The sequence below is a fragment of the Erythrolamprus reginae genome, chromosome Z (assembly GCF_031021105.1).
Source record: "Erythrolamprus reginae isolate rEryReg1 chromosome Z, rEryReg1.hap1, whole genome shotgun sequence".
In the NCBI taxonomy this organism is placed as follows: Eukaryota; Metazoa; Chordata; class Lepidosauria; order Squamata; family Dipsadidae; genus Erythrolamprus; species Erythrolamprus reginae.
The window spans coordinates 55,741,943-55,766,082 of NC_091963.1; the positions used below are offsets into that span (position 1 = coordinate 55,741,943).

The 24,140-nt window shown below is 41.4% G+C and overlaps 1 protein-coding gene across 3 annotated transcripts in view; it reads right to left on the bottom strand.

The window, feature by feature from the left end:
• The window catches only part of TOPAZ1 (testis and ovary specific TOPAZ 1), a 243,358-nt gene that overhangs the window by 19,041 nt on the left and 200,177 nt on the right, over positions 1–24,140 (bottom strand). For all 3 annotated transcript variants that reach the window (XM_070767234.1, XM_070767235.1, XM_070767233.1), the window contains one exon: positions 6,207–6,372. In XM_070767234.1, coding sequence (XP_070623335.1) covers positions 6,207–6,372 — 166 coding nt within the window. The remainder of the gene's footprint in view (positions 1–6,206; positions 6,373–24,140) is intronic.

Consider the following 24,140-nt stretch of genomic DNA (forward strand, 5'->3'; position numbering starts at 1 on the left):
GAAAGGAAAAGCAAAACTGAAATTCCCCTGCTTGTGTTTTGCATTTGGATCAGATTTATTTTCAGGCTGTGGGGGAGGGGTAGAACTCATTAGCATTAGAGTGTGTTAATAATATAAGGAATACTCATGCTCCAATAGTCATTTTGAAAAACCTTTTCTTAGTGAGCACCTAGAAGTCAAGAAGAACATAATTTGTAGGCTTTATGGTTCTGGAAATTTCATGACAAATGTGTGAGTGATTTTCAGTTTTATAATTATAGCTAGAAAATCACTATAAAAATGCAGGTTTTTTGTTTATTTATCACGTTTATATGGCCACCTATTACACAAGAAATTACTTTGGGCGGTGTATAGCAACAAAAATATAAAAACAATAAATTTGGATATATATGTGTATGTGTGTGTGTGTATATATATATGTGTGTGTGTGTGTGTGTGTTTTCGTAGATTTTCACGGGTACAGATATGACAGTCTTGGCATATTCGGGTTTCTTCACATGTAGGATTCTGAGACAGAAGCACCAGCCTGAAGATGATGAGTGGGACCTCGTCAAAACATCACCAGAAATCTCTGAATCCTACATGGGAAGAAACCCACGAATATGCCAAGACCGTCATATATATATATATATATATATATATGTATGTATGTATGTATGTTTATGTATGTATATGTATGTATATGTATATGTATACATACATACATACATACATACATACATACATACATATATATATATATACCTCGTCTTACGAACTTAATTGGTTCTGGGATGAGGTTTGTAAGGTGAAAAATTTGTAAGATGAAACAATGTTTCCCATAGGAATCAATGGAAAAGCAATTAATGCATGCAAGCCCAAACTCACCCCTTTTGCCAGCCAAACGCCCGTTTTTGTGCTGCTGGGATTCCCCTGAGGTTCCCCTCCATGGGAAACCCCACCTCCGCACTTCCGTGTTTTTGTGATGCTGCAGGGGAATCCCAGCAGGGGAATCCCAGCAGGGGAATCCCAGCAGCACAAAAATGGGTGCTTCGCTGGCAACGGATGTCCGGAGGTGGGTTTTCCCAGCGAGGGGAGCCTCCGTGAAATTGCAGCATCGCAAAAACACAGAAGTCCTCGAAACCCCACCTCCGGACTTCTGTGTTTTTATGATGCTGCGATTATGCTGATGCTCCCCTCGCTGGGAAACCCCACCTCTGGACTTCCGTTCCCAGCGAAGCGCCTGTTTTTGCGCTGCTGGGATTCCCCTGCAGCATCGTAAAAACACGGAAGTCTGGAGGTGGGGTTTCCGATGGAGGGGAGCCTCAGCAAATATATATATATATTTTCATAGATTTTCACGGCTACAGGTATGAAGGTCTTGGCATATTCAGGTTTCTTCCTGTGTAGGATTGAAATATTTCTGGCGACGTTTCGACGAGATCCCACTTGTCCTCTTCAGGTTGGTGCTTCTGTCCTTCTTCTAGGGCAAACACAGAGAGACCTGAGCTGCCTTTCCTCTATAAATACTGATGGGTGGGTGTGGTGTGATGGCTCAGCAGCTGCAAGCTGAGTTGAAACTTCCTGGTGAGTCAGTGGGGTAACACCAGTCTGAAGATGATGAGTGGGACCTCATCGAAAGGTCGCCAGAAATATCTCAATCCTACACGGGAAGAAACCCGAATATGCCAAGACCTTCATCTTATATGTGAGATTCAATCAGCAAGAAAGTCTCCTCAATGCAAAAGAATACTTCCTCAAAGATAAGTAAGAATAAGCTTTTTAAAAAGTCAGAATAAGCTTTTAAAAGCTGCAGGAAAACAGAGGAGATTTTGGGCTACCGAATTGAGAATTGTATTATCAAGCTGCGTATTATCAAGCTGTGGTACTGACAAGGGTGAAAGAATGAATTGTACTTTGCAATTGGGCTGGTATGCCTTCGTGTGGTATGGGAAAAATAAAATACATGGTTACTTTTAAATACCAGTTTGGCTTTCAAAAATGAAAGCATTGATTCACCAAAGTCTAATCTAATAAATACAATATAAATCTAATAAACAAATAAATAAACAAACAAACAAACAAACAAACAAACAAATAAATATTAACATGGAGAATATTGTTAGTCAAAGATATTCTGAATGAAAAGGGGCACTCAAAACTAAACAAAAATTGAGGAATCAAAGGATTGATGTGGCATAGTACTCACAAATGCAGATAAATTCTAGATATGGGAAAGATGTTAAACTATATAGTTTTTATAATGAACTAACATAATTAGACAAGATATTACAAGATATTAACAGGGAATGAAGAAAAATTGATAATGAAAATGTACAGCTACTTATTAGGTATTAAATATCTGGGCCCTCAACAGTCAGGTTTCAGTCCCGGCTACAGCATGAAAACTGCTTTGGTCACGCTGATGGATGATCTCTGGCGGGCCCGGGATAGGGGTTTATCCTCTATCCTGGTGCTCCTTGACCTCTCAGAGGCTTTCAATACCATCGACCATGGTATACTTCTGCGCCGACTAGAGGGGCTGGGAATGGGAGGCATCGTTTTATGGTGGTTCTCCTCCTACCTCTCTTGTTGGCTGCAGTCAGTGTTAGCAGGTGGTCAGAGGTCAACTCCTAGGTCCCTCCCTTGTGGGGTTCCTCAGTGGTCGGTCCTCTCGCCCCTGCTGTTTAACATCTACAGGAAACTGCTGGGTGAAATCATCTGAGGGCACAGGGTGAGTTGCCATCAGTATGCTGATGATACTCAGCTATACATTTCCACCCTGTGTCCACTCAATGAAGCAGTGGAAGTCGTGTGTCGGTGTCTGGAGACGGAGTGGTTGTGGGTTCTGCCTCTCAAGAACATGTCCATCTGTCCATGCATTACTCTGGGAAGGAGGGAAATTCTGATCCCCTCAGAGAGGGTACATAACTTGGGCGTCCTCCTCGATTTACATCTAACTTTGGACCATCATCTTTCGGCTGTGGCGAGGGGGGCGTATGCCCAGGTTCGCCTGGTGCACCAGTTGCATCCCTATTTGGACAGGGAGTCTCTACTCACAGTTGCTCATGCCCTTATCACCTGGAGGTTCGACTACTGCAATGCTCTCTACATGGGGCTACCTCTGAAGAGTGTTCGGAAACTTCAAATCGTGCAAAATGCAGCTGCGAGAGCGGTCATGGGCCTCCCTAGGCATGCCCATATTTCTCCACGGACTGCATTGGTTGCCAATTGGTTTCCGGACACAATTCAAAGTGTTGTTAATGACCTATAAATCCCTACATGGCATCAGGCCAGATTACTTGTGGGATTGCCTTCTGCCGTATGAGTTCCAACGACTGATTAGGTCCCACAGAGTTGGCCTTCTCCAGGTCCCATCAGCCAGACAATATCGCTTGGTGGGGCTTAGGGGAAGAGCCTTCTCTGTGGGGGGCCCAGCCCTCTGGAATCCGCTCCCCCTGGAGATTCGCACTGCCCCCACCCTCCTTGCCTTTCGTAAGAGTCTTAAGACTCACCTATGCCACCAGGCTTGGGGCAATTAGGTCTCAGCCCCCTGGCTAACGAAATGAGATATATGTTGTAGGATTGAACTGGTATGATTGTTTTTAAATACTATTTTTTTAGATTGTAATTTTAAATTTAATTAGATTTGCCGTTGTACTATATTTTTATATTATATGCTGTGAGCCGCCCCGAGTCCTTGGAGAAGGACGGCATACAAATCTAAAAAATAAATAAATAGGAAGAAAAATAAGTGAAGGATACAATTATAATATGGGCAAGAAATTCTGGTTATACAATAGATAAATGGCAGAAAGTATGGGATAGGATTTATAAATTAACAATGTCAACTACATAGAAAGAAAATATGCATGATGTTTTATAGATGGCATTTTGCGCCAGCAAGGTTGCCACAGATGTTTAAAGATAAGTCGCCTAAATGCTGGATGGCCCACCAGATACCTGGGTCATATTATCATATGTATCACATGATCAAAAGCAAAAAAAAAGACAAAAATACATACATGGCTGAAAAATATGATAAAGCAGCATACTGATTTAAAGCCAGAAATAGTCTTGTTGGGGATTTTATCTGAAAAATATAGTAAGGGGAATGCATATTTAATTATCCATATATTAACTGCAACTAGAATTGAATTTGCACAAAATCAGAAAAGTGAAGAGATTCCCACAGATGAGAATGTGATCAGGAAAACAATAGAATGTGCAGAAATGAAAAGACTAATGCTAGTAATTAAGGAGAAAGAACAAACTGAATATTATACAGTGGGGAGAAAAAGTATTTAGTCAGGCACTAATTGTGCAAGTTCTCTCACTTAAAAAGATGAGAGAGACCTGTAATTGACATCATAGATAGACCTCAACTATGAGAGACAACATGAGAAAACAAATCCAGAAAATCTCATTGTCTGATTTTTAATAAATTTATTTGCAAATTATGGTGGAAAATAAGTATTTGGTCACCTACAAATAAGCACCTACACTGACCAGTAATTTCTTCTTTAAGAGGCTCCTCTGACCTCCACTCATTACCTGTAGTAATGGCACCTGTTTGAACTTGTTATCACTATAAAAGTCCCCTTGCTTAAGACAGTACATGTCTGGGCCTGTCTGAAGTTTGTTAGAGAGCATCTGGATGATCCAGAAGAGTATTGGTAGAATGTCATATGGTCAGATGAAACCAAAGGAGAACTGTTTAGTAGAAACACAACTCGTCATGTTTAGATGAGAAAGAATGCTGAGTTGCACTCAAATAACACCATACCTACTGTGAAGCATGGGGGTGGCAACATCATGCTTTGGGGCTGTTTCTCTACAAAGGGACCAGGACGACTAATCTGACATGAAAGAATAAATGGGGCCGTGTATCATGAGATTTTGAGTGCAAACCTCCTTCCATCAGCAAGAGTATTAAAGATGAAACGTGGCTGGATCTTTATGCATGACAATGATCCCAAGCACACTGCCAGGGCAACAAAGGAGTGGCTTTGTAAGAAGCATTTCAAGGTCCTGGAGTGACATAGCCAGTCTCCAGATCTCAACCCTATAGAAAACCTTTGGAGGGAGTTGAAAGTCTGTGTTGCCCAGCGACAGCCCCAAAACATCATTGCTCTAGAGGAGATCTGCATGGAGGAATGGGTCAACATACCAGCAACAGTGTGTGCCAACCTTATGAGGACTTACAGAAAATGTTTGACCTCTGTCATTGCCAACAAAGGATCCTCGGAGAGGGGCAGCATACAAGTCTAATAAATAATAATAATAATAATAATATATAACAAAGTATTGAGATGAACTTTTGTTATTGACCAAATACTTATTTTCCACCATAGTTTGCAAATAAATTGATTATAAATCAGACAATGTGATTTTCTGGATGTATTTTCTCATGTTGTCTCTCATGAGGTCTACCTATGATGTCAATTACAGGCCTTTTAAGTGGGAGAACATGCACAATGGATGTCTGACTAAATACTACCCCCACACACACTGTATGACATGGGACTTATTTTATCAATGGCTAGATAACAAAAATGGAAGTTAGAAACAGGGAAACAAAAGAAAAAGATTAGTGAAATGAAGAAGATATATTAAGAGAGAAGCAAATATTATTATGTTTAATATTATCATGTTAATATTATAAAATTTATTTATTTGTTTGTTTGTTTGTTTCTTTATTGGATTTATATGCCGTCCCTCTCTGAGGACTTGGAGAGTCTTTTCAAATATTTTAATAACATTAAATTTTAAACATTTAAAAATTAAATTTTAATAACATTAAGATTAATGGTAGTGTAATGAATTTTGTTATAAATCTTGATTATCATTTTACAAGGATATTTGTACCTGGATGACATACTATTTAATTGAGGATGGAATTGCATATTTTAAAAAAGAAAAAATCTCAGACAAAGCCAGATTTTGAAGGACTTCTGGAAAATAAGGAGGGATGGAGGGGGAAAATATTCCATAAGGTGGTATCATGGTAGAGAAGGCCCATTTTTTCAGACTTGTTAAATGTGGCTCCCTGAAAGACAAATTATGCCTTTTTTGCTGGATCTGATGAAGAGATGGAATCGTGGTGAAGCAGTCCTTCAAACAACTTGGTCTCATGCTATGGGGGCCTTAAAAATGAAAATCATCACCTTGAATTGGATCCAGCATACACTTGATCAATAAATGCAATTTTGTTAATTTAAATTTACCTTTCAATACCCATAATGCTCCATCAAGGTTTCCACATTTGAGAAATACTTCTACAGCAACATTAACAACTTGACATCTTGATACTGGTTGCTGTGATTCAAGAAGTCCTCTAAGAAGTGTAAAGTGTATCTTTAAATCATGAAACACATCCAGAATCTTCCTGGCCTAATATAAAAATGGAGAAAGCAGGAATAAAAACTGCAAACTATTTCATGCTTATCTCAGAAACAATAATGCTCCTATTATGTGAAAATAATAGTTTTGAAGTTATCAATGATTCAAATGCCAATTCAACCCTATCACTGGAAATTATTTTTGGTCCATAATTCAAGATTATGACTGGATATGCCAGAATTGCACCAACATGTTTTGCCCTTCAAAGTGGGTGCATAGAAATAAAGATGCTATACCAGTGCTTCAGCAATGTTTAATAATTATTGAAACTAACATTGATTTTTGAAAATTGATATTCATTATTCAATAATAATTTGGCTAAGAAGGCTCCCTTACTTGGGCTATTGATTTAGCTTGGATATTTTGAGGTTAGAAAAAGTAATGAGAATATAGCACACATCATGTCAATATGCCTTTTAAAAGCCTACCTTGTAGAAAAATATATGCCTAGCCTTACTGCACAATCAATATAAAATTGAAACAAATTTTGAAGTTTGGAATACCCTCAACTAATCTCGTGCATAAAACACACAAAATTAAAGACAGCACAGCATGTTTTGTTCACCTCATTTATCAAGAAATAGTTCCTTAAAAGAAATTGAACATGTAATTATGGATATATGTAGATCTTTTCCAAATTATATATGGAATTCATTAATTTAACCTTTTAGTTATTTTCATAAAGGCAAGGCTGTGAAAACATGTACTAGATTTAACAGAATAACAGAGCTGGAAGGTACCTTGTAGGTAATCTAATCCAACCTCTGCCCAAGTAGAAAGCCCTATAATATTTCTAAAAATATGACAGTCCATTCTCTTCTTGAAAGTTTCTAGTGATGAAGCTCCCACTTCTGAAAGCAAGCTGTTCCACTGGTTGATCATTCTCACTGTCAGAAAATTTTCCCTTATTTCTAGATGTTGTGGTTGGCTCTGGCCCAGCTCCTGCCCCAAGGAATGTGAGATGGATGCAGGGGAAACATCAACATGTCATAGGCCTGTTTTACTGCCAACAGAGTCAGGTAGTGCAGTTTCCTCGGACAAAGAAGAAGGTGAGGGTGACTTGGAAAAGGGGGGCTTGGCACACAGCCCAGGAAACCAATCTCCATTATCTTTGGTCGATTCGGATGAGGACGTGTTAGACCCATGCATGCGCAGAATTATACATAGAAGAGACCAATTGAAGAAATATTACAGGAGATAAGAGAGGCCACCTGTGTTTGGGTGGGGCTCCAGTAATTAGAGCTGCTGATATAAACAGCAGCGTGCTGGCTTGGCCGTTGTGGAAGATTATCTGATCGTTGTTTCTTCAGGACCGTGCCTTGCTGCTTCCGGACTTTGTTTGTTGATTTTTCATGACTTTGAAACCAAAGCAGAGCAAAGTGTGTGTGTCACACTTCATGGAAGAAGGAGGGCTATGACGTTTCTTCACAGTTGCTGGCTAAGTACTTAAGGACTGATTAAGGGGATTGTACAGCCTACAAGGTTGTTTTGGAACGAGTGCTCTTTGCAATACAAAAAGGGTGCTTTGTTTCTTTTGAATTTTGTGATAAAGAACATTGTGTTTGAACTTTCAAGTGTGTGTGTGTGTCTGGAATTTTTACCCTTGAATTTTCGGGAGACTCACACCATAGAGCCTGGCAGAACACTAGGCGGACTCTCTCCTTGATCAGTTTCCATCCATTATTCCTTATCTGACATTCAGATGCCATGTGAAGCTTGACTTCTTCCTCTCTGTAGCAGCCCCTCAAATATTGGAACACTGCTATCTTGCTCCCCTCATCCTTCTCTTCACTAGATTAACCATGCAGCATAATTGCAACCATTCTGTTTTAGCCTCCAGTCTCCTAATAGTCTTGGCTGCTCTTTTCTCCACTCTTTCTAGTCTTTCAACATATTTTTTATAATGTGGTAACCAAAACAGGATGTAGTATCCTAAGTGTGGTCTTACTAAGATCTGAATTTGTTAATGCAATTTAGGATTGCACTGGCTTTTTTGGGCTGCTGCCACACAATATTGGCTCATATTTAATTCGTTGTCCACTAAGACTCCAAGATCCCTTTCACAGTTAGTATTAAGCCTGATTTTCCCTAAACTAGATGTATTGGGGTTTTTTGCCTAAGTGTAAGACTTTACTTTTTTCTACACTGAATTTTATTTTGTTATTCAAAATATGTCAAAATATATTCAACTATGTCAAGATCCCTTTGGATCTTGAGTCTATCTTCTAGGGCAGTGATGGTGTACCTGTGGTACAGGTGCCACAGTTGGCACATGGAGCTATATCTGCTGGCACGTGAGCCATTGCTGGCCAGCTGATTTTTGGCTCACACAGAGGCTCTGGGATGGTATTTTTGGCATCTTGAAAGTTTCTGGGGGATGGAGAGGGTATTTTTTTCTTCCCCGGCTCCACAGAAGCCTTTGGAGCCTGAGGAATGCAAAATACAAACCTACTGGGCCCACCAAAAGTTGAGAAACAGGTCATTTCCGGCCTACAGAGGGCATTTAGGAGTGGGGGAAGCTGTTTTTGCCCTCCTCAGGCATTAAATTATGGGTGTGGACACTCTTGCATGCACAATAGCATGTGCCAATGCTGTTTTGGCACCCAAGGAAAAAAAGGTTTGCCATCACTGATCTAGGGTGTTGCCTATTCCTGCCAGCTTATTATTATTATTATTATTATTATTATTATTATTATTATTATTATTATTATTATTTAGATTTGTATGCTGCCCCTCTCCGAAGACTCGGGGCGGCTCACAACCATAAAAACAGTACAAATCCAATATAGGAGTTAAAGGTATTAAAATTAAAGATCAAGAATATAAAACCCAGGCATATGCAGATGACATGATTTATTTTTGTGAAGACCCACTAGAATCAGGTGCAAAACTACTTTGGAAAATAGAAAAATTCAGGGAGTTTTCTGGATTAAAAATTAATAAACAAAAAACTAAAATTATGAGTAAAAATATGACCCCCCCAAAATGAAAAAGAACTGGTAAAAATTATGAACTTGCAAACAACAAAAAAGATAGAATATTTGGGATTAAATATGACAAACAAAGTGTCATCCATTAAAAAAGAAAATTACAACAAATTGGTCCGAGAAACAAATAAAAGTTTAGAAAAATGGGGGAATCTACAATTATCTTTCTTAGGAAGAATTGCCAAAATAAAAATGAATATCCTCCCAAAATATCTATACAGTGATACCTCGTCTTACGAACACCTCTTCATACGAACGTTTTGTGATACAAACCTGGGGTTTAAGATTTGTTTGCCTCGTCTTAAGAACCATTTTTACCTTATGAACCTGAGCCTGGGTGCCTGTGCTCTCTTACTGCGCGTGTGTTCCATTACTGCTGCAGGGATTTCCTTTCCTTGTGACTGCTGCCCCACCTCCGGACTGCCAACGCCGACTATTGCTGGCAGAAGTGCCTGGGATTTCCCATTTGCTTGCGGCAGCAGCCTGGAGGTGGGGAATCCTGGCTGTAGCAAGGACCAACGCTTCAGCCTCAGACAAGGCTCCCTGGCTCTTACTCTGTGCCTGGCACCCACTTCCTCTGGGGGAGTCCCTTCAAGGCAAACCTTCACATTTTTTCCCACCTTCCCAATGCAGAAACCCCCAACCTGCCTTCAATCTCAAAAGCATGTCAAAACACATATCTCCGAGAGAATCAGAGAAATGCCAGGGACGTTGTTGCCTCCTTTCCTTGCAAGGTGATTTCACGACTGGGAAGACGGGCGAACGAGCTCCTCAGGAGTCAGGACATTGAGCCTTGCTTGCCGCCGAAGGAATCTCATGGCAACAGGCAAAAAACCCACCAAGGCAGAAGGGATTTCAGACTGTGGTCTTGGGAAGCCAGAGCACGGGGGCGTAGCCCTGGTTTCTCACCATGGACCGGCAAAAACTCCAAGGGAGGGTCGTTCAGTCCAAGTCCATCTCCCCAGAAGGGAGCACCCATCCTCAGCTTTTGTGTGCCGAAGCCTTCAGTAGCCAAAACTTGGAGACCTCCATGATGGAGCGCTCCCCAAAAGACCGCGGTGACTCTGATGTTCGCTTCGCGGTCTGGCTTTCGGGACCAAGGCTGGGAATAAACCCTGCCTTGCACGCTCCTCTTCCTCTTCCCGGCTCTCCCCACCCAGTCCCATGGGCATCCTTATAGTTCCTGACGGGGGTCCTTCTGCTCTCTTCTTCTTCCTCGGCTGTTGGCAGGGAGGCGTCCAGAAGGGTCCACGGGGATGGAAGGTAGGAGGCAGTGTTCCCTCTAATTTTTTTGGGGGGTGGGCGGAAAAGTATAGTGTCTGAGCGGCAGTCCCTTCGGGACTGGGCGGCACAGGAATAATAAATAAATAAACAAACAAACAAACAAATAAAAAACCCACCCTGTTTTGCCTCAGAGAATTTCAAAATAAAATACTGTATTGAGTGTCTATAACAGTGAGCTCATAATAGGGCAACTCTATCAATATCAAAATGCCACTTAAATAGTTGAGCTAGTTTCAAACTAGATTTTGATTTTCTTTCTCTCTTCCTTATTCCCATTCTTTTTCTTTTTCTTTTCCTTCCTCTCTTTTTTCTATCTGTTTCTCTCTCTTCCTCTCTCTCTCCTTCCCTCTCACTCTTTCCCTCTCGGCTTCTGGGCAGGTTTTGAAAACTCTGAGTTGATGATGATTTTTAAGTGAGCGATTGCTCACTGCTCAGCTTAGAGGGAACTATGGTAGGAGGAATTAAAGCCCGCTGCTTTGGGCGCCTTGAAGGGACTCCCCGGATTCCCCTTTGCCTGCCGCCGCCCTGAAAACTTTGAAGGAGGGTAGAAGCCCCAGCTTCCCGCCCATGTCAATCCACCTATGAGGCTCCCTCTGGGGAGCCTCCGCTGTCCCCCCCCACTGCCTCCACCCACCCCCAAACAAGGATCAGAATGCTGGAGGTAATAAGGCAAAATGGGTGAGTTTTTGGATGGGCTTGCATGTATTATTTGCTTTTACGTTGATTCCTAAGGGAAACATTGTTTCATCTTACGAACTTTTCTACTTACGAATCTCTTCACGGAATGAATTAAGTTTGTAAGACGAGGTACTGTACTTATTTCAAATGGCCCCAATATGTTTAGATCCAAAAAGTTTTAGGGAACTCAATAAAATTATCACAAAATTCATATGGAAAAAAAATAAACCAAGAATAAAGTTAGTAAACATGCAAGATGACGAACGATTTCAAGCGTTATTATGTAGCCTCCTCCTTAATATTATTAAAGATTGAATCAAATAAAATAAAAGAACACTAATATTAGAAAGGCACAACCTGCAAATGGGATGGCATGCCCACTTGTGAAAGGACGAAAATAAAATACAAAACACTTTCAACAAGCATTTAATAAGGAAATCCCTATTAAGAACATGGCAAGAAATCAAAAAGAAGTACTATGCTAAAATCCCTCTCTGGCCCTCAACAATGGAGGCTATAATCTATCCAAATTTAATTGACTCGACAAAATCTCTGACCTACAAAGATATACTCCACCCTGATGGACGTTTAAAATCAAGAGAAGAATTAGAACTGCAACAAAATAAAATGGACTGATGGACATACAACCAAATCAGATCCAGATTTAATAAGGATATAAAAGGGGCAGGCATAGATAAATCTGTTAACCCATTAGACAATTTTTTTAGGACCGGACAAAAAAAACATAATAAAGATATATAATTATCTTATGCAAAATGATTACCTTGAGGAAATAGTGAAAGGACCCATGCTTGCATGGGCCAAAAATGTAGGTCGCAATATTCATTTAATAGAATGGGAGAAAACGTGGAATATAACTAGCAGAATAATACTGTCTGTTGCTTACAAGGAGAATTGTTTACAAATTATTTTATAGATGGTACCTTTCCCCATCAAGAATTGCTAAAATATTTCCAAGATTTGCACCAGCATGCTGGAAGTGTAATAAGGAGATAGGTTCTTTTTACCATACATGGTGGATCTGTCCTAGAGTTAAAGAGTTATGGAAGACCATACACAGGTGGTTGACAGAAATTACTGAGACAGAAATAGAATTCATCCCCGAAGATTTCTTACTTGGAATCTGGAATAAAAACTATCCCAGACAAACATTATACCTAGTGACACACATAATCACCGCAACTAGTATAGTTTATGCTCAGACCTGGAAAAATAAAAATTTACCTTCAGAAGGTCAAATTATCAAAAAAATATATAGATGTGCAGAACTGGACATGATGACAAGGGATATTAAAGGAACAAAAGAAAATGAAACTTCCAAAACATGGGGGAAATGGTACAAATGGGTTCAAAAAAGATACCAGACGGAATGTTAATTATTATCAGATCGCAGGAGTATTGAAAGATTGGAGAAATAACGTGTTAATATAAAATTTAAAAGATAACATTAAGGTTAAAAAACTGATCTTTCACTTTTATTTCAATTGGTTCATCAAGATTATATGTATGTGTTTATAATTTTTTTGAGATGACACCTTTCTGTTTTGTAACAAAGTAAGTTTATCATTTTTTTTCTTTTTTGTTCATCTTTAATGAAGCAAAGACAAATTACAACTGTACTAAAAAAAGGGAAATGATCTGTAAATATATGTTTTTTTAAATGTATTAAATACAATAAATAAAAGAATTTTTAAAAAGCTTCTGGTAGAAGAAGTAGTGATCTGGTGAGTCTCTGGCTGGGAGCTGGCCAACCAAGAAACATGTTCACTGTGGAGAAACCAGTTATTTCAAATGGACAATAAAGTCTGCCTCTGCTTCTTAGACACTAGCTTTGCCTTTCTTTTCTAAATGAGACTTCCTTTAGTTGCAGCCAGCTTTTCCTTTTTTTGGAATCATCATCACTTCTGGTACGGACCATTAATTTCTACTTGGTGGACAGAGGCGGGGTCAAGGGCCGCGGTGACACCAGGGTGCCCTCGTTCCCTTGTGGGTACCCCCAGATCCCCATCATCCGGGGGTTTGGTTTCTTTGAACCGAACCCGATCCTCCCTGAAGGGGAGGTGATGTAGGGGACCGCTATTGAGGGCCTGGTAGGGAGTCGGCAAACCCCTGCCAGGCAAACTGACCTGGTCTCGCCATGTCTAAGCCGGCACTAGCCACGGGAAACAACGCAAACGCAAGCGATTGAAGAAGACCGGTAACATTTGGGAAGGGATAAATATAATTGGATTATTGTTATATACTGTTTTATTACTGTTGTTTGCTGCCCCGAGTCTGCGGAGAGGGGCGGCATACAAATCAAATAAATAAATAAATAAGCATTGGCGAGGTTAAGAAACCTTAAGCGATGTGCTGGCGAGCTGGAGTGGTAAGGAAGCTAATTGGATTCGGTTATAAAATTGTTACGATCGGAACCAGAAAAAGCCAGAAATAGATCGCAGTGAATGGTGGCATAAAGCGAGAGCACAGATCAGCAAAAATGCCTAACTTTCTCCCTTCTGCTTGAAGAGCTTCATAACTGTTAAAAGATGAAGTTTGGATTAAAGTTAATTTGGTATACATTTTGACTATGGTGTTAATTTTTTTTTCAAAATTGTTTCCTTCTAAGTGTGAGGAAAAGATGTGTTGCTTTCGAGTTGACATGTTTTTTGGAGCCGTCTCGCCATCTTAGATTCGAGAAGCAAACACCATCCTGGATTCGGAAAGCAAGCATTGTGGGAAGTGGGAAGATTTGAATATGCAAAGGAGAAGCTGTGTAGAGCTACTATCTAAGGACTTTTCAATAAAACAAACAACTACATCATATTTTGAGACTTGTGCGGAGAAGATCTGAAGCAGGAGTTTGTTATTTTACATTTTACATTCTACATTATGTTAAATGCCTAAAGTAACATCTCACAGTATGTTTAATATATATAATAACATCCTAGGAAAAGAAGAAAGAAGAGAAAGAAAAGGTGTTATTCTTAGAGCCACAGACATGCTATTTGTTAAGAGACATTATACATTTAAAAGCTTAAATATATTAAGTTATCGAACTTAGTAGTAGGTACATCTATGAGAAAAAATCTTGGATTTTTTTCAAATTTGCTTGATCCAAATATGGATTTGATGATACTTGAGGAGAGGGGCGGCATACAAATCTAATAAATAATAAATAATAATAATAAAAATTAACATCTTGATATTTGAGGATATTAACATCATGAGTGAAAGAGCGTTTTGAATGGTTAATATCCTACTATATAAATGCTTGCTCTTCCTTTTTTCCCCATCAAGATGGTGATTATATGAAATGTGATAAGTACAAAATTTTTAAAAAGGGATATAATATTAGAGGGAATGCATTTCATTTTGGAGATCATAGGGTTTGAGGAAAGGGGAATTAATTAATATAATCAAATATATTTTTGTTCTATATGTTATTGGGTACAATGAAGTTTGGCTAGAAAATAAATTAGAAACAATCCTTTTCTTTTCTTTTATACTTATAGAAATTCTTTCTTAACATAATAATAATAATAATTTGGAAAATTTAAATTTAAACTTAGAGATTAAGATATAAAATATATAAATAAATATAAATATTGAAATACTGGAATTTGGAACTATTTAACTTAAGAATGGAAATGAATAGAGAGAGGGATGGTGTTTTTCTTTCTATTTCCTTTTATTTGTTATTTTTATTAGTGAAGAAGGCTGTTAAGGTTTATGAGAATCACAGGATTATATGGAAATATTTGGATGTGAATGGAAAAGAGGAGTGAAAATACTATAAGCAATGGTATGAATATAAGAAACTAAGTGTAAATCTTGTGGGCAGATAATAGATTTTTATAAGATGGAAGACATAAGATATATGTAGCATGAAATAAGTATTGAAAACGGAATTAATATTGAAATAATGGAATGAATTTACTGAGATTATTGTTGGATTGTCACATGCTGTTTTTACCACTGTTGTTAGCCGCCCCGAGTTCACGGAGGGGGCAGCATATAAATAAATAAATAAATAAATAAATAAATAAATAAATAAATAAATAAATAAATAATAAATAAATAAATAAGAAATGAATTGTTTTTTGACTTAAGCTATTTTCTAATGAAAAGCTGTTATCAACTTTATAGACTTGAAACTATTAAAAATATGGATTGAAGAAGGGGAAACTTTTCCTATTACCTATTGGGATCAATTTAGAGAGAAAAGGGCATGAGAATTCTCCTGGGTTTGCAGCAATAAAGTTAGACTGGGGCATAAAAATTAGCTGAGTTTACAGTGTTATATTTATAATTTGATCCCGATTGGATATTGGAGAGCTTTCTTCCTTCACTTTAAATTTTTTTAATGAATAATGATGGAGAAATTACCTTACATATTTAAACTTTAGACAATGTGGATTATAAATTTTGAAGAGCTTATTAATAATTTTTGAAAGGATATAAGCGTGTTTGGGATTAGAGATGGTGAATTTTATTTTTTATTCACTGGGAGCAACAATTTAGACTAGGGCACAATGATTCAGCTGGGTAGGCAGCATTAATTATAAAAGTTGACTCAGGTGGGTTATAAGGGATGTGTTCTTTTTTATAAAGCAATTTTAAAATTTGCAAACTTTGTAAAATGCTATAAGGAGACAGGAGGAGAGGTTAATGAGAAGAAGAGGGAAGGGGTTTTTTTTTGCTCTTCCCTCCTCTTCCTCTTCTTTTCTCTTGCACTGCTTTTCTTTTTCTTTCCTTTTCTTTCTTTTTCTTGTTTTTTGTTTTCATCCTGTTGTGCCTACATTCATAGTTACTTTATCTACTTAGTGTAATTTTCTATTTTCTGTCTTATATCTATTTGTTTTCTATTTTTCTATTTTTTTAACTTTCTTATTTTTAATTTTTTATATAAAGGAATTAGTAATTAGGTTTGTAATTGGATTAATTAGGCAATATTTGGTGATACTATTTGTTTTGTTTTTCCCCCCTTTGATTATGCTACCGCAAGATGTTTTCAAATGTTTTTTTCAGAGGTATTTTTTTAATAGGCGCTAATTATCTGTAAAGGGTATTGACTATACATGAAAATTGATATAGAAACGGTTAGGAGAGAGTTGAAACATTTTAGCCTACTTAATGGGAGAAACTAAAATTTGGAACAGCTTAAATGTGATTTCAGCTAATAGTATATTTGTATAGCATTAAAAAAACAGGGCAGCTATTTTTCATCCAGATGTCAAAAGTGAAGGTGGTAGTATTTAGCTTATATAACATAACTTCCTGAAATTGATTTATTGTAAAGCAAGGGGATGTTATAATTTTTACTGTAATGTGATTGGAGGGAAATTTTTTTTAAAAAATTTGCTGAAAAAATATTTCTACTTGGCGATGAAGACAGACGCATAGCCTCACTGTGGGAAGACTAGATTGATAAAATCACTAAATCTCAGTGTTAGAGTTATATAATTTTTACAACTAAATCAACTAACTCTAGCCAATTCATACAAATCAACAATTTCCAGAGCCATCAGAAGTAAACAAAGAAATATCCAGCTATGAGGACAAAGAAACATCCAGACACACCGGACAAAAACTGACAGTTTCTATGCTAATCTGTCTACGGAGCCAGTAAGTGATTGATCTCCCTGCTCTCCCACTGAACAAAGCCCCCAGCGCACCCCAGTCCCTTCATCCTACCGAGCAGCCAGTGAAGTAGCGACTCCCCACCGATTGGACCCCAGCGCCCCTCACTCCCCTCATCCTTCCAGGTTCCCAGCACAGCAGTGGCTCCCCACTGATTGAACCCCCCGCGTACAGACACCAGCTTAGTGGCTCCCTGCTGCTTAGCAGCTCTCAGCTGATTAGCCAATTCTGCTGCACCCAGTCAAAAGCCCAGACATCCCTTCAGGCACCTTCCCTCCAGGAATAAAGAGCTGGAATTCTGCTGTGCCCAGCCAGAAACCCAGCCTTCCAGGCACCTTCCCCTCAGGAATAAAGAGCTAAAATTGCCTGACCTGCTGCTAAATAATCCTGGCACTCTGACAATGGCGGCTCCCAGCTAATTAAGTCCATCCGATCACGGCTCAATCAGAAGCCCGATCCCCAGCTGAGCCTCCAAATCGCCCTATCCCAGCTAACCTAGCTGGCAACCAGATCCAAGCCCCTGTAGTTCACTATAACAACAGCAGGAGTCCAGCCAGCAGAGGAAGGACTCTGTAACCACCTGAGCCTCCCCAAAACCACAGCAGGACTCCATAACTGCCCAAGATGAGGAGTCTTAACAGCAGCGGCAAGACTCTAAAAAGACAGGCACTAAAAGTCCAGCGTTAGGAGTCCAGCCAGCAAACTGAAGACTCTGTAACACAACAGTGCCAGTAGTCCACCCTTATAATTAACTGACTTTAAAAACGATAGTTTCCCAGCTGAACCATCCACAGCGATTTCTTGAGGATAAGACACTTCCCAAAGATCAATTTCCTCCCAAGCAGCATGATCACAAACAAACCAACAAGCAAAGTTTATTAAGCCAGGAGTAACTAATAATGCAATAGTCAATTTTCACAGGACCCCCTCCCATACAGTGGTACCTCAAGATACAAACCCCTCGTCTTACGAACAACTCGAGATACGAACCCGGGGTTCAGAAAAAAATTGCCTCTTCTTACGAACTTTTTTCGTGGTACGAACGCCAAACCCGAACTTCCGGGTTTGGTGTTCGGGAGGCTGCTGGGAAGCCCCCCGGCTGTTTTAAAAGGTGACAGCCGGGCGGCGGGGCTTCCCAGCAGCCTCCGAACGCCGAACCCGGAAGTTCGGGTTTGGCGTTCGTAACACGAAAAAAGTTCGTAAGAAGAGGCAAATTTTTTCTGAACCGTTCGGAGGCTGCTGGGAAGCCGCGCGGCTGTTTTAAAAGGTCACAGCCGGGCTGAGGGGCTTCCCAGCAGCCTCCCGAACCCCGAACTTTTGCCGAACTTCCGGGTTCGGGGTTCTGGAGGTTGCTGGGAAGCCCCCCAGCCCGGCTGTCACCTTTTACAACAGATGCGTGGCTTCCCAGCAGCCTTCGAACGCCGAACGCGGAAGTTCGGGTTTGGTGTTCGGCTTCGGGAAGCTGCTGGGAAGCCGCCCGGCTGTTTTAAAAGGTGACAGCCGGGCTGGGGGGCTTCCCCACAACCTCCCGAATCCCGAACCTGGAAGTTCGGCAAAAGTTCGGGGTTCGGGAGGCTGCTGGGAAGCCCCCCAGCCCGGCTGTCACCTTTTAAAACAACCGGGCGGCTTCCCAGCAGCCTACCGAAGCCGAACGCCAAACCCGAACTTCCACGTTCGGAGGCTGCTGGGAAGCCCCGCCGCCCGGCTGTGACCTTTTAAAACAGCCGCACGGCTTCCCAGCAGCCTCCGAATGCCGAAGTTCGGGTTTGAAGTTCGGCTTCGGGAAGCTGCTGGGAAGCCGCCCGGCTGTCACCTTTTAAAACAGCCTGGGGGCTTCTTGGCGGCCTCCCGAACGCCGAACCCGGAAGTTCAGGTTTGGCGTTCGGCGTTCGGGAGGTCGCTGAGAAGCCCCCAGGCTGTTTTAAAAGGTGACAGCCGGGCGGCAGCGGTTTTTTTTGCGGGGGGTTTTTTTGGTTGCACGGATTAATTGACTTTACATTGTTTCCTATGGGAAACAATGTTTCATCTTACAAACCTTTCATCTTACAAACCTCCCCCTGGAACCAATTAGATTCATAAGACGAGGTATGACTGTATTTTAAAACTGCCACCATTACAAAGAAATTCAAATCAACATTCCACGTGGCTCCTCCCAACATCTTATCCTCAGGTCTACTAAGCCTATCCTCAACCACATATCACCTCCCCCTTCTTATTTCATCGGAGGGGAAGCCTAAGTATTCAAGCATCCTCAAGCATCTGGTAAACATCCCATTTCCTGCTCCCCAGCCATAAATATTCCATTCACTCTTCCACCAACCACCAAGCCATAAAGCAATAAAGCTAGAAACCCCAGAGACAGACATGCCAGGCAAACCCTCCAAGCAAAAATCCTGAAAACCATAACATCCATTGCTTTAAATGCAAAAACATTATCAATGATCATGATGAAATGCCACACTTTCTTCAAATCAGTGCATCACATCTGCCTCAACAAAGCAGATAGCCACCTTTCTACATAACTCTTCATTTTTTAACATTTGTTCAGCCTGTACTCCAAAACTAGATATTCTTAACAGTTTGTCTGATGAGATCAACACCTTAAAAGCAACCTCTAAAACTCAACAAACATTCATCGAAAACATCGAACCACGTTTGGCATCCATGGAAAAAAAATATTCAACCACTGATAAATGCAAAACCACCAAATCAAAATCCACCTGTCTACACCCCACCAATACCACCTCAACCACTACCCATACCACAAAGACCTAATAACTCTACTACAGATATCCGCATCCTAGTGTCAGGCCCAAAGTCATTATGTGAAGTCCAAGTTGGGCCTGACACAGTTTGGGAGTGAGAGAAACATGCCACCACACATTCTTTTTTCTAAATGCAATAGTAACAAACACAGGAAAGAATCAGGAATCCTGCATAGGATTGGCCCTCATGACTGCACTGAGATGTGAGATGGGGTTTTGACCTGGATGTAATCTAAGGGACTCAGAGTTGGAATGATTCCAGTCGAGTCTGGACATGGCTGTTAATAAATCTTACCCAGCGAGAAGCACAGGCACGGAATTGATTTATTGCTCAAGGTATTTGGTTCGCTGACATTTCAATTCCAACTCTCCCCAATCCGAAGAATGGAACAGAGGGAGTTAACCAAGAATCTGAAGGTGGAAGGGCTTGGAATTTTCTACACCTCCCCTCTCTGCAGTTGGAGCCAGACAGCGTTCAACTTTGCAAAGGTAAAGATGGGGGAAACAGACTTGGGGCTGTAATGAACAAGCCCGAAACAATCTATCTTCCTGAGTGGGGGTGGCTGAGATGCCCATGGGTTTCTGAAGATCCCCATGGCCCCCTGAAGTTGCCTCTCTACATGGCAAAAATGAATAATGCAGACTTCCCTCCCACCCCCATCGCTGATTCCCTAAGTGAATTGCAAGATAGAGGCCAGCTGAATGCATATCAAAGGGATTCCTTTGTGGGGGAATTTCAAAACCTGCTCGGCCCCCCTTCTCTTGCTCCTCTGATTGCAAACGGCAGACTGCTTCCTAAATTGCATAAGGAGAGGGCTTATGAGCCAAAAAGACATGTAAAAGCTGAGACTAGAATTTTCCATTTGAAACAGGCAGGAAAGCCTGTGAAGAATTTTATGGAAGAATTTCAAATGCTTGCCTATAGCCTGAAAGGGTGGCCAGAGAACTGTTTGGGCCATATTTTTGGTGGGAGGATGGGCGTCGTAAGCTTTTCATCCCTTTGGGCTCTAACCCTTTTCTAGAGACTGACGGGAAAACCTCCTCCCCGGGAGGAGCCAGATGGGTCCTTAGCAGTGCTTGCAATGAAAGAAGGTACACTTCCAGATCTCCTGAAGGTGTCCTTGGAATACAGAGACTTGGGAAGCGTTTTCAGTGAGGAAGATTGCAATGAACTGCCCCCTCACAGACCTACAGACTGTGTGATAGAATTTGAACCAGGGGCAACTCTCCCCAAACCTAGGATGTACGCAATGTCACCGAAAGAATTGGGAGAGCTGAGAAACTACATAGAAACCAATTTAAAGAGGGGATTCATCCAGCCCGCAAATTCCAGGACAGCAGCCCCCATTCTCTTTAAGAAGGACGGAGGCGTTTGCTTAGTCTTAGACTATTGGAACGTTAATGCAGTGTGTGTGCAAAACACTTATCCCCCTTACTAAATCATCTAGCCCAGGGGAAATACTTTACCAAGTTAGACTTAAGGGAGGCTTATTACTGCGTCAGAATAAAGGAAGGGGATGAGTGGAAAACCGCTTTCAACTGCCCATTAGGGAGTTTCCAATTTCGAGTGATGACATTTGGTCTGAAAGGGGCCCCTGCCGTGTTCATGCAGTACATAAATGAAGTTCTACACGCCCACCTCTACAAAGGGGTTCTTGGGTACTTAGATGACATCCTTATCTACAGCCAGAACCTCCCTGACCACGTCAAGTTGGTGAGGCAAATCTTGAAGAAGCTTTTGTCTGCTAAGCTCTATGTGAAACTTTCCAAGTGAGAATTTCACCAGACGTCAGTAGACTATTTGGGATACCACATATCTAGCGAAGGCATAGAGATGGACCCAACCAAGGTGAAGGCAGTGCTTAATTGGCAAGCTCCCCGCACACGCAAGCAATTACAGAGTTTCTTAGGATTTGCATATTTCTACCGGCATTTCATTCCAGCTTTCGCAGAAGTTGCCTTGCCCTTAACCGAGTTACTAAAGACTGGGTCAGCCCCTACTAAGCCCAGACCCTCTCAGCCAATCAGGTTGACGACGGAATGCCAAAAGGCTTTCGAAAGGCTCAAAAGACTTTTTGCAAATGAGCCCATACTGTAACATCCTGACCCCGAGCGGATGTTTGTGGTCCAGTCCGACGCCAGCGATGTGGCAATAGCTGCGGTGCTATTGCAAGACAATGGAAGGGGACAGTTGCTGCCTTGTGCATACCTTTCCAAGAAGCTGATCCCCACTGAGAGGAGGTGGGCTATTTGGGAGAAGGAAGAATTTGCTGTACGTGTAGCACTGGGGACATGGAGGTATTTTCTGGAAGGCGGAGCCATTCCTTTCGAAGTGTGGACTGACCATAAGAACCTTGAAGCATTAAAGACCCCTCGGAGGCTTTCCCCTAAGCAAGTACAATGGGTCCAATATTTCAGACGGTTCAATTTTTACACTGAAACATATCCCAGCTGGGAAGAACCTCGTTGCTGACACTCTGTCATGAAAACCACAGTACAATAGCAAGAGAGAGGAAGAAGTACATCCGATCATCCCATGTATTTCCCCCCATCCTGAAAGTAAGAAGAAAGCTGCACCTGTCCTCACCCAAGACCAGACCAGGAGACAGGTTCTACCAGGGAAGAGGGAATGGGAAAACAGATTGAAGTCAGCTTTGCCCACTGACCATGGTTCAACAATCATAAGGAAATCCTAACACTGAGGGAAGGGTTGGCTTGGAAGGGAACCAAGCTGTATGTGCCTGCCAGCCTGCGACTAAATATTCTCCAACGGAGTCATGACTCCAGACTAGGGGGCCACTTCGGGTTCCTGAAAACATTGCATCTGGCGCAGAGACAGTTCTGGTGGCCCAGAATGAGAGCGGAAGTTGAAGATTATGTGAAAAGTTGTGCTACATGTGCCACCAAAAAGCTTTGGCCCAGAAAACCCTCTGGATTGCTAGGCCCTGGGAAGAATAGCACTGGATTTCATAGTGGAGCTCCCTGAGAGCAAGGTAAACACTGTTATTTGGATTATCATCTATTTGTTCTCCAAACAAGCCCATTTCATCGCATGTTCGGGGCTGCCCACAGCCAGATACTTGGCTAAATTATTCTTAAAACACATTTACAGATTGCATGGAGTTCCCCGCAGAATCATATCAGATCGGGGGGGTCCAATTCACAGCCAGATTCTGGAGAGAATTCCTCCACACCATTGGTTCCACCCCAGGACTCAGTTCTGCATTTCACCCTTCCACAAATGGAGCAGCAGAAAGCGCTAACGCCCTAGTGGAACAGTACCTTAGATGTTATGTGAGTTACCAGCAGAACAATTGGGCTGAATTGCTGCCTTTTGCAGAAGTAGAGTACAATAATTCTATACACAGCAGCATGGGACTAATCCCTTTTCAGGTTACCAGTGGTCAAGATTTCTTTCCCATGCTGGAACTACCTACAGAACCTCCCTCATCTATCACGTTGGTGGAGTGGATGGAGAAGCTGAAGAGAGGATGGGAGAATACCAAGAAGGCGCTGACGGAGGCAGCGCAAGCCTACAAGAAACAAGCAGATAAGCACCTATCTCCCCAACCCCCTTTTCAAGTGGGAGATAAAGATTACCTGTCTACCAAATACAGTCGGTTAAGGCTGCCTAGCAAAAAGCTAGGCCCAAAACTCCTGGGCCCTTTCCCAATAGTGAAAGTAATCAACCCAGTCACAGTGCAGCTTGCACTGCCTAGAATCCTATGGAGGAGCCACCCTGCTTAAGCCGGTGATCGGGTCCAACATAAGGCCACACACACAGCCACCCCCTTCCCCTGTAGTAATTCAGGGGGAACCCTACTATGAAGTGAAAAAACTTTTGGACTCCCGCATTTTCCGGGGAAATTTGCAGTACCTAATTCATTGGATGGGGTGCCCTCTGTCAGAGGCTATCTGGGTAAAGAGTTAGGATGTCAGTGCTGATAGGTTAGTCAAGCAGTTCCATGAGAATTATCAATAACAAGCAAAAGGGTCCCGGAGGGGGAAGGTAGGATGGTTTGGAACGGTACTAACCCCTATACTTATTCAGTCATTCCAGGAGACAGGTTTTGTGGGAAGGGAGTCCGCCTGCCAGGCCCAAAGTCATTATGTGAAGTCCAAGGTGGGCCTGACACAGTTTGGGAGTGAGAGAAAGAGCCATGCCGCCACACATTCCTTTCTCCAGACGCCATAGTAACAAACACAGGAAGGAATCAGGAATCCTGCATAGGATTGGCCCTCGTGACTGCACTTGTGAGTGTGGGGATGTGAGATGGGACTATCTAAAGGACTCAGAGTTGAAATGATTCCAGTTGAATCCAAACATGGCTGTTAATAAATCTTACCCAGCGAGAAGCACAGGCGTAGAACTGATTTATTGCTGAAGCTATTTGGTTCACTG